This window comes from Myxocyprinus asiaticus, chromosome 5 (genome assembly GCF_019703515.2).
Source record: "Myxocyprinus asiaticus isolate MX2 ecotype Aquarium Trade chromosome 5, UBuf_Myxa_2, whole genome shotgun sequence".
Lineage (NCBI taxonomy): Eukaryota > Metazoa > Chordata > Actinopteri > Cypriniformes > Catostomidae > Myxocyprinus > Myxocyprinus asiaticus.
This window is the reverse complement of record NC_059348.1, coordinates 20831775-20849954: the sequence shown is the minus strand read 5'-3', so window position 1 is coordinate 20849954 and position 18180 is coordinate 20831775. Positions and strand designations below refer to the sequence as shown.

General features: G+C 41.0%; 1 protein-coding gene across 5 annotated transcripts in view; it reads right to left on the bottom strand.

Moving 5' to 3' along the window:
* LOC127441261 (fibroblast growth factor 12) overlaps positions 1-18180 on the bottom strand; it is a 59036-nt gene that overhangs the window by 24925 nt on the left and 15931 nt on the right. For 2 of the 5 annotated variants that reach the window (XM_051698460.1, XM_051698459.1), the window contains exon 2: positions 4074-4184. In XM_051698460.1, the coding sequence (XP_051554420.1) occupies positions 4074-4184 (111 nt within the window). Of the gene's footprint in view, positions 1-4073; positions 4185-7960; positions 8009-10350; positions 11061-18180 lie in introns of those variants that run through there. The other 3 variants (XM_051698456.1, XM_051698458.1, XM_051698457.1) reach the window with 3 other exon arrangements.

The window sequence follows — 18180 nt, the reverse complement described above, 5'->3', positions numbered from 1 at the left end:
TCTGTAGGTCTTCCCCACGGGAAGAACACCAGTTCGCGAAGAGACGCCACTTCAAGGTATACAGCCGCCTCGTAGAGGGGGCTCTGGCCTGAGTGATCATATTTATCACCACTGGAGGAAGATCTGTTAGGTCTTCCGTGACCTGTCCAGGAGCCAGACGTGGAGGTTCCAGAGGTCTAGCCGCGGGTGCCGGAGCGTTCCCTGCCCCTGATTGAGAAGGTCCTGCCTCAGGGGAATGCGCCAGGGAGGGGCTACTGCCAGGAGAATCAGATCTGAGAATCAAGTCCGAGTTCGGATTCCAAGGATGGAGGCATCCTCGCCCCATGCCGAAGTGGAGAGGATGCCAATGAACCTGGGCGGGCGTCTGGCGAACTGGATCACGTAACCGAGACAAATTGTCCTGATGAGCCAACGCAAGGGGCTGGAGAGTGCTAACCAGGTCTCCAGGCTCAGCGCCAGTGCTAGCGGCACCAAGGGGACGACTGGATTTACCGTGCCCGGGGAGGGTGGTTCGCGGCAAGGCAGAGCAGGCACCCATCGGAAAGACAACCCGGGGGAAGTACTGCTCCACAAGCCCGCAACAGTGGCCGGTGGCTGGGGTGGGCAAGCGGCCCCAGAGACCAGCATACTTACCTGTGGCCGATCTTCTCAACTGAGAACAAGGGCACGCGAGGTACTCGCGTCTGACTGGTTGACCGGAAAGACTTCCAGGGCCTGGCTGTCGTGAGTGTGCTGACCCAGGGACCACCCGGCGATTTCATACTCACCATGCACTGGCCCAGGGGTGATGGTGGGACTGTTAAGTTCACCCGGGCCAGACCAGTCGGAGTCAGACATCTCATCCCTGGGTCACCCATGTCAGGGCCGTCTCGAAGCCCATCTGGGGTCCTTGGGGGCCAACTGACGGGCAGGTGGAGCTGCTTTCCTGCAGGAGGATCTTCTTCTCAGAGGCTGGCGTACGGGCTCCGATGGTGCAGGAGCCGGGGCCGGCATCGCAGGAGAATAGCCCTGGCGAGAAGCAGATGGGGCGCGGGACTTCAGAGGCCTGAAGGCGGCCAAGTCGTGCTGCGGCAGGATGTGTCTGATCACCTCGGTCTACTTCCTCACTGTCGAGAACTGATGGGCGAAGTCCTCGACAGTGTCGCCAAAAAGCCCCCCTTGGGAGATGGGCGCATCGAGAATGCGAACCTTCTCTGCAAGGTTGAGCCACAGATGCTGCTCTTGGACATCGTTCAGCCCAGGGCGTGCACCGTGACCTTCGTCGCCCGTAGGGCGAGGTCGGTCATGGTACGCAGCTCCTGCATAAGCCCTGGGTCGGTTCTACCCTCATGCAAATCTTTCAACGCCTTGGCCTGGTGGACCTGCAGGATGGCCATGGTGTGCAGGGTGGAGGCGGCCTGACCCGCAGCCTCTTAAGCCTTCGTCACCAACGAGGAAGAGAACTTACAGGCCTTGGAAGGGAGCCTTGGACAGTCCCTCCAGGTGGCTGCGCCCTGCAGGCATAAATGCACCCCTATGGCGCGCTCTATCTGGGGAAGCTCGACGTATCCCTTAGCCGCACCACCGTCGAGGGTAGTTAGGATGGACGAGCCCGCGAAGCGTGTACGGGCAGAAAAATGTGCCTTCCACGACTTCGTTAGCTCCTCGTGCACTTGCGGGAAGAAAGGCACCGGGGTGGGGCGCGGCCGTGAGTCGCGCTCCGATCCCAGAAACCAATCATCCAGACGCGAACGCTCAGGGCAAGGTGGAGGGTTCCACTTTAGCCCGATGTTCACAGCCGCCCGGGCAAGCAAGGCTGCCATCTCAGCGTTCACCTCATCCTGAGCTCTACTGCCCATGGGCGGGAGCTCAGAAGATTCGTCCGCTTCCGAAAGCAGAAGCCCACCCTCTGATGCTGCGACCGATAACTCATCCTCGTCACGAGCTGTGAACAAGACATTAAATCCACCCTGCATCGCTCGACAGCTCTTCCGGGTAGAACGAGCGTGCTGAGGAATGGGAGGTCTGCGGGGGCTGAGCCGGCGGAAACGCTCCCATGTCTGCATCCAGATCGCCCGTGGCGCTCGCCAACCCGGCCACCTGAGTTTCAGCCCAGGACGGAGTGGGTTGGGAAGCAGCCGCGGTGGCTCCTTGCTTCATGAAGAGAGCCGTGACCGCAACATTCTCATGGGCATGTTCTCGCAATGAGAACATAACCCCTCCACGAAAGCTGCCTCGGTGTGCTTGCGCCCCAAGCACTCGAGACAGATTTCGTGGTTATCCGGAGGGGAGAGATAACGGCCACATCCAGTAGCACAATGGCGAAAGGCCATCTTTAAAAAGACGCCAATCATTTGTGCGAGCTCTTTTAATAGAAAATATACTCTTTTAGAATATACTCTTTTAGCACCTGTAGACTCGGCTGCCAAAGCGTGCAGGGAAAGCACAACACTCGACCGTGCGAGGGTGACCGCTGATATGCGCCGTAAATCCAGCAGCGTAAGCGTGGGTGATGGGATGAACACAATACATGCATTCGGTTCTGAAGAAAAAATTTTAATGAGTGGTGCACACCATCTCCTTTTATACCCGTATGTCCGGGGCAGAGAGTGGCATGCAAATTCCACTCGCCAATTCTCATTGGCCTTTTCTATTTTAAGCAAAGGTGATTGGGGCTCTCAAGATTGAACCCCAAGTGTCACTACATCAACACAACGTCGAGTGAGTGACAGACAGGGAACTGGATTTTATCACCACGTAGTGGACAATTCACCTTGAAACTGCAGCAATGTGTGTACATCATATTATTTTGCTAGAGTGTTAACACAGTCACGCAGTCATGAGATGAGCACTTAAGAACCCCTGGATCATGTCATTATTGGATATAAAATGATGAAATAGTCAGGTTTCTTCCTCTCTTTATAGAATTGTAAGAGGTCTTTCCTGCTTTGCACTACAGTTTGTTTTGGATACAGATGCTGTTAGGAGAGGGGAGTGACCTGCATGGCCCAAGAGAGAGCAGTTCGTAAGTTTTGAAGCTGGTACCTCAGAGAGAACTGTGTGTCTATTCTGAAAGGGCACTGGTGTAAGAGTTTAATACCCATGATGATACTCTAGTTCTTCATACAAAGGTTATAGTGGTGGATCCTATCCTATAACCATGAAACTAACTATGATAGTCGGCTGTTCCTCATAACAAGAACCACCTCCTATGAATATGCAATGTACGTTCAGTAACATCAATCCCAGGAGATACATTTCTTGAATGCTCTAGGCAGAAAGTTCTTCCACAAGAGGCTGCACAAACTGTAAAAAATGCATACGTTTCACTCCTTTAACCACCCTCTTTATGGCCGTGTGTTTATTGCCTTTAGTTAGACAGCACCACAGGAAAGGATGACTCATAGAAAGATCCTCATGGCAGTACAGTATTGCTGTAAGCCAAGTTACTGTAAGTGGGCTCTTGTTTCCTTCCAGTTCGGATCTCACCAGTCATCTACTCTCACCTTTGAATAATAATCTGTATTCAAAACAATTGAGATCCTTCATACCTACATGTATACAAGTGAACTGAAGCAATAAAATGACTACATCAGTAAAATATTCCCAGAAGTTACTTCCAATAGCAGGTGACTGCTATGTTTCATCATAAAAAAAAAAAGGGATAATTCACCCAAAAATGAAGATTCTGTCATCATATTCTCACCCTTGTGTTGTTCCAAACCTGTCTGAAAGTCACCATTCACTTTCACTGTATGGAAGAAAAAGATGCAGTGAAAGTAAATGGTACTTTAAGGCTGTCAGTTCCTAACATTCTGCCATATCTTATTTGGAGGAACATGAGGGTGAATAAATGAAAAAAGACTTTCCATTATTTTGGGGGTGAACTATGCCTTTAGCAATTATGTGCATTGATTTGTTTTCTCATTTCTGGTTTAGATCATCTCACAAAGATTTTGTCTTGTCGAAATAATGCAAATGTTATTTTAGAAATAATAATAATGTAATGTATGCAAATAGTGGGGTAAAATGAACTCTGCTTTGTATGTACTGCAAAATTGGTGCATGACAGGAGTGCAGTTCCAATCACTCACTGTAGTCGCTGTTCTCATCCTTGATGCCACCGATGGTTCCGTCTGGCTGCATCTGCAGGTAAAAACCCTGCTGGCTGAACAGTCGTGTCACAATGCCTTTCAGCTGCGGCTCTGAAACACAAAAAACACACAGGCCCGCCCCCAACCCAAATTTTTATCAGACTCCACCCCAACACATTGCATGTTTTATATCATGTGAACATGGGCTAGTTAGGATGAAATTGAAATTGCTCTTCTTATCCATTGAATGCACTAGTGAATGTGTATGTTGATAAAGATCTACACATTTGCTCTCTGTGACCTCATTCATCAATTTCACTATAAACACCTGGAGTTTAAAAGACCAGCTGCAGCAATAACAGGTGCTTTCTGGTGGAATGGTGACCTGTACAAGCAGGTACCATGATTATTTTGATGCAGGCCTAAGAGGCAGGAGTGAAGGGGCCACATGGATGACTTGGCATGCAGCAAAGTCCTACAGCTTTCAAAACCAGAGCTCAGAAGACTTGTGAATGTCCGTGATGGCCATGATCAGCTATTCATCATGGGCCTCATCTATCCACTGCAGACCCAATATCTCTGACAGGCAGGAAGGGCCATCCATCACACGAACAAGCCTGCCTACATCCATCAGGAAGAACATTACTAAATCACATACACAATCCACACCTCCATAAATAAAGACTGGCACAGAGACCCCCAGAAATGACCCTAACCTGGGGAGAAAGTTTTTGGCTTATTACATGTATGTGTGTGACTGTGCGTGTGTGTGCACATGCATGTCTCTATGCTGTATATGTGGCAATGTATGCACTCATTTGTGGATTTAAAAGGATAGTTCACTCAAAAATGAATATTCTGCCTTTATTTACTCACCCTCATGCCGTTCTAAACCAGTATGACTTTCTTCCGTTAAACACAAAAGTAGATGACTGACAGTGTCAGAAACTAATTTTTCCATTGGGGCCATTATTTGACATAGAGGGCCATTTTTTGCATTAAGGAAATCTTTTCTAACCTTACAAATTTAATCAATTAATTCAATCTGAATAATGAAATATTATAAACTGTTGCCAATAAAATAAAATCAACATTAACTAATATTTGCAGTATTGGCACTGATTTCCGGATTTGATTTGATTCAACAGATTCCCATTTTGATTTGGTTCAATATCGTTTCATTAATGTTCCGTATTAGCATTATTAATAACCGTATAACTATAAGCCTAGAATGGAATATTAAAAGTTATATTAATATTAATATATTTAATATTAAAAATAATAAATGTTAAGCTTAATTGATAGCATTTGTGGCATATTGTTAATTACCACAAAAAATTATTTTGACTCACTTTAAAAAAAGAAAAAAGAAGCAAAAATCAAGGTTTCAGTGAGGCACTTACAGTGGAAGTGAATGGGGGCAGTTTTGGAGGATTTAAAGGCAAAATGTGAAGCTTATCATTTTATAAAAGCAGTTGCATTCATTCTTTTGTTAATATATTATTAATGTATATTATTGAGTTGTAAAGTTGTTTAAATCGTTGTTCTGCGGTCAGTTTAGGGTTTACAGTGTTGCGTCGACATGGCAACAAAGTTGTAAAACTGGATATAACTTTACACAGAAAAGGTTAGTATGTGATTTTATCAGTGTGGCAGGTAGGAGGGTGGGGCCAGGTCATGATGCTGCACACCCGGCCCCTAATCAGGCTAATCAAGCCCTCGAGAGGGATAAAGGCGACTGGAGGCGGCAGTTCCAGGGAGAGAGAGAGTTACGGGCAGCTGCCCGACACCTGTGTGTGTTTGTCTTTTTGCTTAAGTTTATTATTAAAATATAATTTATATTGTTAAGCCGGTTCTCGCCTCCTCCTTTCCATTGAACTTTGTTACACTGGTGCCGCAACCCGGGAAGGAGGAGGGATGCGCCGTAGTAGAGTCCTCGCCACTACCATCCACCCCAATTGAGCAGCTGTGGCCATCCGCCGGGGGACGGAGGAGCCCGGCCGCCTGAGAGTGGAGGAAAGGCCGCCGACCGCGAGGGGAGGAGGGGCTCCTAGCTGACCACCTGGAGCGGTCAGGGCCGCTGCCAGGGGAGGAGGAGACCCCTACCAGCCGCTAGAACGCGAGAGGAACGCCGACCGCGAACGGGGGGGGGGCTCCTGGCCGACCGCCTGAAGCGGGAGAACCGCTGCCCTTCTGTCCACTGAAAACGCGGTGGGGAGTTCTATCCGCCAGGGGCCGGAGGACTGCCTCCAATCCACCCGGGGTGGCACGGCTGTCATCCACCCGGATTGAGGTAAGTAACCGTGCCACCACGAGGATCTACTAAGTAGTGGGAACTGGGCATTCCAAATTGGGAGAAAAGGGGATAAAATGTAAAAAAAAAAAAAACAAAAAAAAAAAAACTATATATATATATATATATATATATATATATATATATATATATATATATATAAAAGAAAAGGAGTGATGAGTCTAAATACATTTTTGTGGTAAATTATGCAACAAATCCTTTCGACTGAGCTTAACTTTTAGACTTTTAAAATTAACTGTTTAAAGAAATTGGTAAAGGAAAAACAGGACAAAAGAACTTAGCTGATAAATGTTACCATGTACTTTTTAAAATCCTTTCAAGGCTGAAATTACATACTATTGTCTGTAAATTGTTTTGTTTTACTTTACATATTATATATTTGTTACACATTAAACATGTCCTGTATATACTGAATAACATGTCCTGTTATCAAATTCTTTATTATGTATGTTCGACATTGTTTTGTAAATAAATAAATAAATAAATAAACAACAGGAACTCAAATAATGCCCCCATATTTTGAATTTCAATCGCCTTTTTGTTCATTTTGGTGGTGTTTATGTCCCAAGCCCTCATTCATTTCTGACCCTGACTGACAGCCTCATTCACTTCCACTGTATGGAAAAGAGCAGCATCAACATTCTTCAAAACTCTCCTCTAGAGTTCCATGAAAGAAAGTAAGCCATAATGGGTTTGGAACATAAACCACCAAAATGAACAAAAAGGCGACTGAAATTCTAAATATGGGGGCATTATTTGAGTTCCTGTTGTTTATTTATTTATTTATTTATTTACAAAACAATGTCAAACATACATAATAAAAAATGTGAGAACAGGAACTCAAATAATGCCCCCATATTTTGAATTGTTCATTTTGGTGGTGTTTATGTTCCAAACCCATAATGGGTTTGGAACAACATCAGGGTGTGCATAAGAATGATAACAGAATTTAGATTTTTCTGTGAACTCTTTTAAGTATGTACAGTATCTGTTAATCTGAGATAATGCATGTCTTCTTTGCATCAACACCCTTTGGACATATTCCTGCACAATGCAAATATAATTCTGTTGAACTATGTTCCATATTACCCCATTCCATAAACAGAAACAGCTACAGTCGTATATGTTGATAGATGATGTCATGATGATTATGAAATGGTGAATGGTCACCTCGACTACTGAAGTCACAAGAGAAACACGACACATCAGCTGTACAGAGCAAACAGAGCCTCACTGCACTCGCATAGCGATACTCCACACGTTACACACGCAGACGGTGGGGACAGAGCACACAGGAGAATAACGGGGACAGAAACATAAGAAGGAAATAGAGAGATAGAAAAGGGGGTGGAAATAAACTCAGGGGAGGGTAGCGTGCTTGAGGGGAGCAGAGAAAGAAACAACAGAAAGAGAAGACCATAAAGACGGGGAGATAGAAGAAGAGTCAAATGCATACTACAAGGACAAGGCAGACACCGGCGACCGCCGTCAGACGGGAGCTAGTCCCCCATGAGCACGGGATGGGGTGGGGAATTGGAAGACACAGCACATGGATGGAGGCTGAGCTACTGACCTAGCCTGACGCCCTTACGGGACACCTGTGGAGGGTTCGAGGGCGCATCTTACGGGGGGAGAAGGAAAAACAACATTTTTACACACACATTCTACAGCAACAGCCGTTAAATACAGTTGAAGTCAGAAGTTTACATACACTTAGGTTGAAGTCATTAAAACTCTTTTTTTAACCACTCCACAGATTTAATATTAGCAAACTATAGTTTTGGCAAGTCGTTTAGGACATCTACTTTGTGCATGACACAAATAATTTTTCCAACAATTATTTACAGACAGATTGTTTCACTTTTAATTGACTACAATCATAATTCCAGTGGGTCAGAAGTTTACATACATTAAGTTAACTGTGCCTTTAAGCAGCTTGGAAAATTCCAGAAAATGATGTCAAGCCTTTAGGCAATTAGCCAATTAGCTTCTGATAGGAGGTGTACTGAATTGGAGGTGTATCTGTGGATGTATTTTAAGGCCTACCTTCAAACTCAGTGCCTCTTTGCTTGACATCATGGAAAAATCAATAGAAATCAGCCAAGACCTCAGAAAAAAAGTGTGGACCTCCACAAGTCTGATTCATCCATTGGAGCAATTTCCAAAAGCCTGAAGGTGCCACGTTCATCTTTACAAACAATAGTATGCAAATATAAACACCATGGGACCACGCAGCCATCATACAGAAATGCATTCTGTCTCCTAAGATTAATGTAGTTTGGTGCGAAAAGTGCAAAACAATCCCAGAACAACAGCAAAGGACCTTGTGAAGATACTGGAGGAAACAGGAAGACAAGTATCTATATCCACAGTAAAACGAGACCTATATCGACATAACCTGAAAAGCTGCTCAGCAAAGAAGAAGCCACTGCTCCAAAACCGCCATAAAAAAGCCAGACTACAGTTTGCAAGTGCACATGTGGACAAAGATCTTACTTTCTGGAGAAATGTCCTCTGGTCTGATGAAACAAAAATTTAACTGTTTGGCCATAATGACCATCGTTATGTTTGGAGGAAAAAAGGTGAGGATTGCAAGCCGAAGAACACCATCCCAACCATGAAGCATGGGGGTGGCAGCATCATGTTGTGGGGGTGCTTTGCTGCAGGAGGGACTGGTGCACTTCACAAAATAGATGGCATCATGAGGAAGGAAAATGATGTGGATATATTGAAGCAACATCTCAAGACATCAGCTAGGAAGTTAAAGCTTGGTCACAAAAGGGTCTTCCAAATGGACAATGACCCCAAGCATACATCCAAAGTTGTGGCAAAATGGCTTTAGGACAACAAAGTCAACATATTGGAGTGGCCATCACAAAGCCCTGACCTCAGTCCGATATAAAATTCGTGTGCAGAACTGAAAAAGAATGTGCGAGCACGGAGGCCTATAAACCTGACTCAATTACACCAGTTCTGTCTGAAGGAATGGGCCAAAATTCCAGCAATTTATTGTGAGAAGCTTGTGGAAGGCTACCCAAAACGTTTGACACAAGTTAAACAATTTAAAGGCAATGCTACCAGATACTAACAAACTGTATGTAAACTTCTGAACCACTGGGAATGTGATGAAAGAAATAAAAGCTGAAATAAATAATTCTCTCTACTATTATTCTGACATTTCACATTCTTAAAATAAATGAGTGATCCTATCCGACCTAAGACAGGGAATATTTTTTTACGATTAAATGTCAGGAATTGTGAAAAACTGAGTTTAAATGTATTTGGCTAAGGTGTATGTAAACTTCTGACTTCAACTGTAACTGATAATAAGTCGGGGAGAGGTGACACACTGTGCTTGTCCTATAAATCATGACCAGTGGTTTTGAGGGAGGAGAGGATAGCGGTCTAGCTTTTTAATAACCAATTTGCACGCTTCGAGCAGTTTTCTGTAGCGTGGTTTCTTGGGAAGAGAGACCATTAATACAACTAACCATGCAATTCCTCCCCACACTGCAGTGATAAACATTTACCATTGAACATTTCATCTAAGAAAGCCCCTGGTGCACTGCAGTGCCACTGTATTCTGCCTGTTATAAAGTGCATTATGGCACTATTTAAAGGGCAAACTTGTGAATTGCATTATAGAAATATGATATTTTCTAATTGCACAGCCTCAAAATGCCAAGAATTACAACCACTGAATTAACTGATAACAGTAATAATGACATTAATAAAACAGATATATCAAATACATAACGATTTGTGCATTTAGATTGTAAGGATGACAAATTGATTGGTGATTACCGACAGACAACACGTGAGCTATGAAACAGGTGATTTTATTTATTTATTTTTGCATTGCAATAAAATTGAAAGCTGAGGATAGCCTATGTGTTATTTGGACTGCAGCGGAGGCTTTGGGTGGGGGACGTATAGTCTCAAAAATCATTCAGCAGCACTGACCTGGTCGCCGGCGAACAGGTCTTTTTTTGCCGCTGCAGAAGCGGACTTTACTGAAGACCCCCAGGAAATGTCGCTCGCAGAGAGAGCGGGGGTCTTTGCTGGGACTGGGGCGGCGTTTGGAGGCAGAGACCCGGTCGCTGTTGGACTCCCGCGCTTGGCGCTTCTGTCGGATCAGAGAACTGGCGATCGCGGCCATCGCGAGTAAATGAAATGAGCTGTTCGACTGGTGCCTCTGTTAACGCAGTAATCGAGGCTGAAAATAGCGCGACTGAATTGTCTTCTCAAATTTGTCCAAATCCAGATCTCGTGAATTAGGGTTGAAATCGCATCCTCTTCTCAGACGATGTCACATACAATTGAATGATGTACATTTTCTGTTCTCCATCTTGATTGAAAATGTGTTTCCAGTCTGTGCAAAACCAAAAAGACTTTTTGTACATTAAAAAAGGAGTCCTATGTGAATAATGTGTAACCTGTCACGCAGGTATTCCAAGTGCCGAGCACAACAGATGCGTAATTCCTCCTCTGAACGAATGCTAAATAATCCACATGTCTAGTTCATTCCAGATAACTTTGCATGAATCCAAATAACACATGTAGCCCATGACACAAGACTGCGCGTTCTCGGGCACTATAGTTGTATGAGTGACGCGCCTACAAGTTCACTGAACCTCTGCGTTCTCTCTGACCAAATAATTGTATAGCTCTTCATAGTTCTTCTTGTCAGCGCATAGTTCTTCAGCTTGAAATGTCTTATTCTGCTTCAAAAGAAATCTAATTCAAAGGTGCTGCACTAACAACCCTATTAAAGCCATTTGACGGAATGTTGTAAAATCATTTTCCAGAGACCAGTGCTGTCTGTGGTACACAGAGTGATGCATTGTGTAATAGTCTCTCTCTCTCTCTCTCTCTCTCTCTCTCTCTCTCTCTACGCAATCATACGTGATTGAGGTTTGGATGAGGAATTCACAGGGGTAATTGAGAGAGAGAGCCAGACATTAATGGGGAGGTAGAGGAGGACTGTCCAGCAGATGGTCACCTCTATTTAGTTCATTAAACGTGTGAATGTGGCACATCATTGTAACAGAGAACCACTGCAATTTGAATTCTACCTTTTATGGTGTTTCATCACTGGCTATTGGGTTCATTTATCAATTTGTCCATCTGTTTACTACTCTGTGTTTTGGTTTTAATGACAAACATCCTAATGACACAGATCATCCTCCCACATTTATCACTGTTATTATTGTACAATATATTTGACTCTAATGTGGCATTCTGAAGGTCTGACTGATGCAACCCATTAACCACCCACTCTGCAAAAACTTATTTGCATATATCATTTTAATCCATTAACTGCAGCACAAAAGACTCACTTTATTTCCTACCTCCCCACTAAATACAAAAATATTGCAGAGCATATAACAGCATATTGCAAAGGAGAAAGCATTTAAATGACTTTAACTTAGTCACTCAAGTCACTGAAGAACTGCAGTCATGCATATAGGCACTACTATTCTAACCTGTGGAGATCTAATCATATGAACGAGCACTTCTTTGCAGCAACACAGCAGTCGTGCCTAAAGTCCTGTTAACAAGGTAACACCGTATTAGAAATGAGGTGAGAATGTTGCTTTTGTATTCAGATGCAGTATAACACTGATATGGAAATGTGTTAAGGTTATGTTGCCACAAAAATCTAGTAACAAGGCAACACTGCTGCCAGTAGAAATGTAATGTTCTGCTTTAGAAATGTAATAACCGATCCACTATCGCAGATATAACATCAGAACACTCCATTTATGTGATGCAGCACCTACTGTCCCTTACAGGGCAGACAGTTCGTGTACAGCTCAGGGTTTGAGAGAGTGTGCAAGGAGGGGTGTGCAAGGGGGTGGGGGTGGGGGGGTTTCATGTCCTCATATCGGGGAACACACTTGTCTTCTGACACTGCAGACACTGAGTGGGTGGATCACGTGGCTCGGACATGAAAAGCCTCTTGCCTCATGTGAAAGAGCGGCATTAAAGATTCACTCCGCTTTGGGAGTGCGCTCCTTCATCCTCTTCCAAATTTAATGTGGGGCTAAGAATTCACTTCCAGCCTTCTGTCTTCTCGCATCAGCATGAGCTTAATACAATGTTTTTTAAGCATTGAGGCACCTCAGCACTCTTCTATTTAATGGTACTTGGACTGAATGACTTTCTTAAGAATACATTAAGGTTCTAACCAAATTTGAAGATGGGAAAACTAAAACTTTGGATCATAAATGGATCATAAATCATCACAAATTATTGAAAGTGTATAATGGAAGGAAGGCATGGCCGAGAAGTGTAGTGTTGTCACATATATTAGTTACAAGTACCTCTATTTCAGAGATCTGAATGAATGACACATCATTTTGTTTTCATTAATCTTTGACACAAAAGCAGCACTTCAGGCAGATTTCTGCATTATATATCTCACATTGCTCTTTCAGTATATCCCATCAAATCTATTTTAAATTACGGCAATTCTGGGAAACTATATATATATATATATATATATATATATATATATATATATATATATATATATATATATATACATAGTAGGTACATGGGTTGTCCTTTTTATGCACTGTATTCATGCAAGTAAGGATACTGTAGGTTTACTGACAGACCATGACAATGAACCTGACATCTAAATCCATTAGTGTTCTGTGCTCAGTTATGTAACACTCCCACTATTTAAATATGAATATATTTATAATATAGCAGTGTGTTACATCAAGAACTTTGGATGTGTTTTCCACATGTCTTTGTTGAAATGCTGCAAAAAAATAAAAAATTAAAATAAAAATAAAAATACATTTTATTTTTCTGTCAGAAGCATTTATGTGACAAATACATTAGCACAACACTAAGGCCATCCAACCACGATCTGAAGCACTCTTGTGTTATAATGTAAATACAGTTTGAGTCTTTTCCAGCAGATCCTTGTGAATTGCATTTTAAGAGATGTAATAAGCTCTAGATATAAATTCAATTCACAATGTGAAAACTCAAATGAATTCCGAACAACAGAGTCTGAACTGAGACATACTGTAACTGACCACGACATTGCATCAACACAGATCAACCACTTAACTAGCTTAAATTGGCATTTTGCCCAATACAGGTATAGAAAGCCTTACAACAATAAAACAGTTCCACATTAAATCTACAAGACATAAAACATCAGCAGCATCAACTGGAGTCCAAGGTTGGTAGAGCCCATTTTCAAATATATATTGCCATCTAGTGTCCAAACAATGGGAATACACAAAGGCATCTCTCTTTGCAACCTATTGGCTTGTATTGTGATGAGAATGTACTGTAATGTGCACTAACATCAGCTAAGCCAGCACTATGCACCAGGCTTTTAAACAATCAAATCATGTCATTGCAAACAGTAACTTTATGCCCGCTGCATAACACAACATGTAGACATCAATGCAATGATACAGCAGACACTGTGCAGGTAATTGAGTATACTGGGAAAGTTGCATATCTCACAATTTACGATGTGCTTTAAATGCTTTGAGAATGCAATAAGCGTTATGCAAGTATTTTCCATCATTTGCGAGATATGGTACACTTATTCTGAGGAACTTTTGGAGGAGTGATAACTCATTACATATGACGTATATGGTGATTTGTGCATGATGTCTCCTGAACATGCTCCTGAGAACTCCTGTCCTGATTTCAAAACTCAATTTAGTTTCAGGGCCATATGCAATCAAAATCTGGGAAGTGAAGCACCCCTGTGATTGAGCAAGCATTTCATCAGCACATTTTGCTCATCACATGCCACTGGCCAAGCAGAGGGTGAGCCCTGAATATACAGTGTGTCTCACAGCAGCCATCAGGTAGACACTATGGCATTCAAAACTAAATCTGGGCAGAGGTTATCCTGCAGTTATCAAGAATACTATTCCTCCCACATTTAACCAGAATATATCGTCTTCACACGCATAAACAGGGGTGATTAAAGTTATCTGACCACAGATATGATAAATATTTGTCTAACATGCAACACTGTTAATCTGTATTGTGATATTTAATATTTAGACTTTTCTGAAAAAGCATGATTTAAAAACTAGATTTATACTGCATTACCAAAAAAATGTATAAAGGATTTAATGTATGTACATTTATACCTACAGTATATACAGTACAACTGTAAATATGCAGTACATCAAAGAAGCAGGCAGGCAACATGAGCAAAACCTAACATAGTAGAAACACATAATCCACAGATTATTATGTGTTGGAGAACGACTGGAATGAACTGATCTTCTGAGCACAATTAATCTACCTGCAAAGGAATGGATAAACAGAAAAGGTGTATAGGTCAGCAGAGGCTTGTCAAGCCTTATAAAGTGAAGGATATCACAGCAGCAGCATAACAGTTAATTTATGCACATTCTCTATTGTTGCATTAATATGTAAATGTGTACATTTGTGTTTATGTATGGGCACTATGTTAATTGCCTATTTATATTCAGTTATAGTCCTCTCTTACTCATGTAAGTGAATGTGTCTGTACTGTAAACACAACTGAGATTTTGAGTGTAAATTAATAAAGGCACTTGTGAACATGAATGTAAATGCACTGTATAAAGTGGTAACCTGCTATTGTTACCTTAAGGAGGTATTTCTACCTGATCTAACTCTTAACATTAGTTTTGTTAGTGTAACCTAATGTATTCTAGTTGATTTGGTGATATTAAATAATATTTTTAACTTGAATAAAACCAATTAATTTAGATGTTACCACATGAAGCACTATTTTTAAGTTAACATCTATTTCCATGTGCACTGTAAACATGTTTTGTCAGGTAACTTAAAATGTGCTTCATGTGGTAAAATCTACACTGTAAACCTTAATGTTTTCATTACTGAAACAATCAAGTTGTCTTAATTAAGCATTACTTGGAATGTCAAGTTTTGGGCTCATAACTCAAATATTTATGTTCCTTGTTAAAAATCCATAGACTTAAGATTTTAAGTGATAATAACTTGAACGATTGAGTACAAAATTGAGGCTAGTGTGAATACCTACAATGCCTTATGCTTGAATTATTTAATTATGTTTCCTTGGTCATAGGGAACATATCGGGGCATTTACTGTAAATAGTTGGCATTAAGAATTCATAGTGATTTTAGCTCTTTTGTAGTATTATGTTGTTTTGTTGCATATTGTTATCTCATGTGATGAGACCATTAGGGTGATCTGTGTCACCTTTGATCAACGTGGACCCTGTTAACTCTATTTCAGCTCACCTTGTGCATGTGCAACTGGTATACAGAGTATATGCATTTTAGTGAAGAATTAAGTTTATTTAATGTTAGACCTAGAATAAGTTATAAACTTTATTACAGTTTTTCTGAATTGCTAAAAAAAAATAAAACCCATTCTCTAAACAAAATGCTCAGTGGCTTAAACCCATTTGTCGAATCAGTCACTATTTTGTAAAACTCTAAACACATTCTCATTCACTAAAACACATTTCACACTGTGATGCACTTGTGTTGCAAAATGGTAAACATGGGTGGCAAAAGTTAAACACAACTACAACACAGTTGTCATCGTTTATACACAATGACTTATTCTCACTTGTTTCTAATGATGTGAAAACGTGATACTGAGGCAGAATGAATCTCTCATTGAAATTTTTGAGTGAGTGTACTGTAATGTGTTTTTCATTTAGAGTGTTCTTTGTTCTTTGGGGTTTTGCAGTTGACTGTATTTTTACAGTATTCAAGTGCTGAATATACAGACATTCAATACTGTATTGCAGTACTTGCAGTACTTACAGTATACAATATATTCACTGTCCTACTGTAAGCTGTGATTACTATACTTTTTTTGACAGTAGTTACAAAATGTGCTTACTATATACAATAATAATAAAAAAAAAAATTCTGTAACTACATGCCCTGTACGCTGTGTTCTCCATTTTTTGATGTAGTGTCTAATGAATGCTCTGTAGTGTTTATATATTGACTTGCTGTGTGTATGATCTGAAAGCACTGTTTGATTTTGAGCACAGATTATGTAAGTGGTTTTGAGGTGATTGTTTGATTTTGCCAGAAGAGTCAGAGGTTTTGTGAGTGTTGTTTGAAGATTTGGTTTTGTGCTTAAAATTCTAGAAATGTGTTTTAGCAATTCAGAAAAACTGTATTTGAGCAATGGACTTGGACTTAGGATAGACCTCACCGAAATTACTGGCCAGATTGAACTGCGATGCTCCTAACTGATCTCTGCCTACATTACCTCGGTCTAATGATGGACTACACTCTTATAATGGAATACATAGACTATCAATAAATTGCCAACAAAACCTTCATCAGCCAACTAACAAAGGACAATGCGTCTATGTGAACTTCTGTAGTTAATCCAGGATGAACTTCAAAGACATTAGTCATTAATCTTACAGTTCTTACAAAATCTTTGTTTAAACACTGGCAATTAACACTTACTTATTTTACTAATTTTAAACCATGACTTGCACTGCACATAAATAACTAATATTGGCATTATATTCATGCTGGTTAGCCAGAGGGGAACTGGCCCCCACAGTGAGCCTGGTTTCTCCCAAGGTTATTTTACTCTATTAACCAACATCTTATGGAGTTTTGTGTTCCTTGCCACAGTCGTCTTCAGCTTGCTCACTGGGGTTATAAATACAATTATTATTTAATTACTTATTTTTAAACACAATTCACAATCGTATTTTATCAAACTACACAATGATGACTCTAAGACATTATAGAAATTACAGTTTTATTTTCTGTTAATGCATGATCTTCTGTAAAGCTGCTTTAAAACGATGTGTGCTGTGAAAGGTGCTTTACAAATAAAAATTGTCTTGACTTGACTGTGTTATTGTTATTGATCTAAATTTGAGTCCATTCAATTAAAATTATTAAGTAGTAACAACATTTAAATAGCAAATATGAGTTAAGTCTACTTGCATCTAGCTACATTAACTTAAATAGTCTATAGAGTGTATATATGAACTACACTACTGGTCAAAAGTTTTGAAACACTCATTCTTTATTATTATTTGTTTTCTTCACATTTTAGAATAATAGTAACGTCATCAAAACTATGGAATAACATAAATGGAACTATGGGAATTATGTTGTGACTAAACAAAATCCAAAACAAATCAAAACTGTGTTATATTTTTGCATCTTCAAAGTAGTCACCCTTTGCCTAGAATTTGCAGACATGTACTCTTGACATTTTCTCAACCAACTTCTTGAGGAATCACCCTGGGATGCTTTTTAAACAGTTTTGAAGGAGTTCCCATCTATGTTGGGCACTTATTGGCTGCTTTTCTTTATTATTTGGTTTCTTTATTTTTTTTTTTAATAAAATTTTAGTTTTGTAATTAAATATATGAATATGTTGGCACAATTACATTTTTGTCTACAAAACTAATTTCAAACATTTAATCATACGCCTTCAGATCAAAAGATTTTTAAGATCATGAGAAACATTTCAGTCAAGTGTTTCAAAACTTTTGACCGGTAGTGTGTATGAACTCCCTTAACTTGAACGCCAAGTTAAGTGAACTTAATTACATACGTTTTGGAGGCATCATTACTCAATTTAGTTGAGGGAACGAGTTTACTATATCAACTGAGTAGCGTCAACCAGTAGTGTAGTCTAGGGCAGTGGTTCCCAACCATGCACATTTTGGATGTCTCCCTTATTTGACACACCCAGTTCTGCTCATGGAGCCTCTACTAATGAGCTGATGAGTTGAACCAGGTGTGTTAGATATGGGAGACATCCAA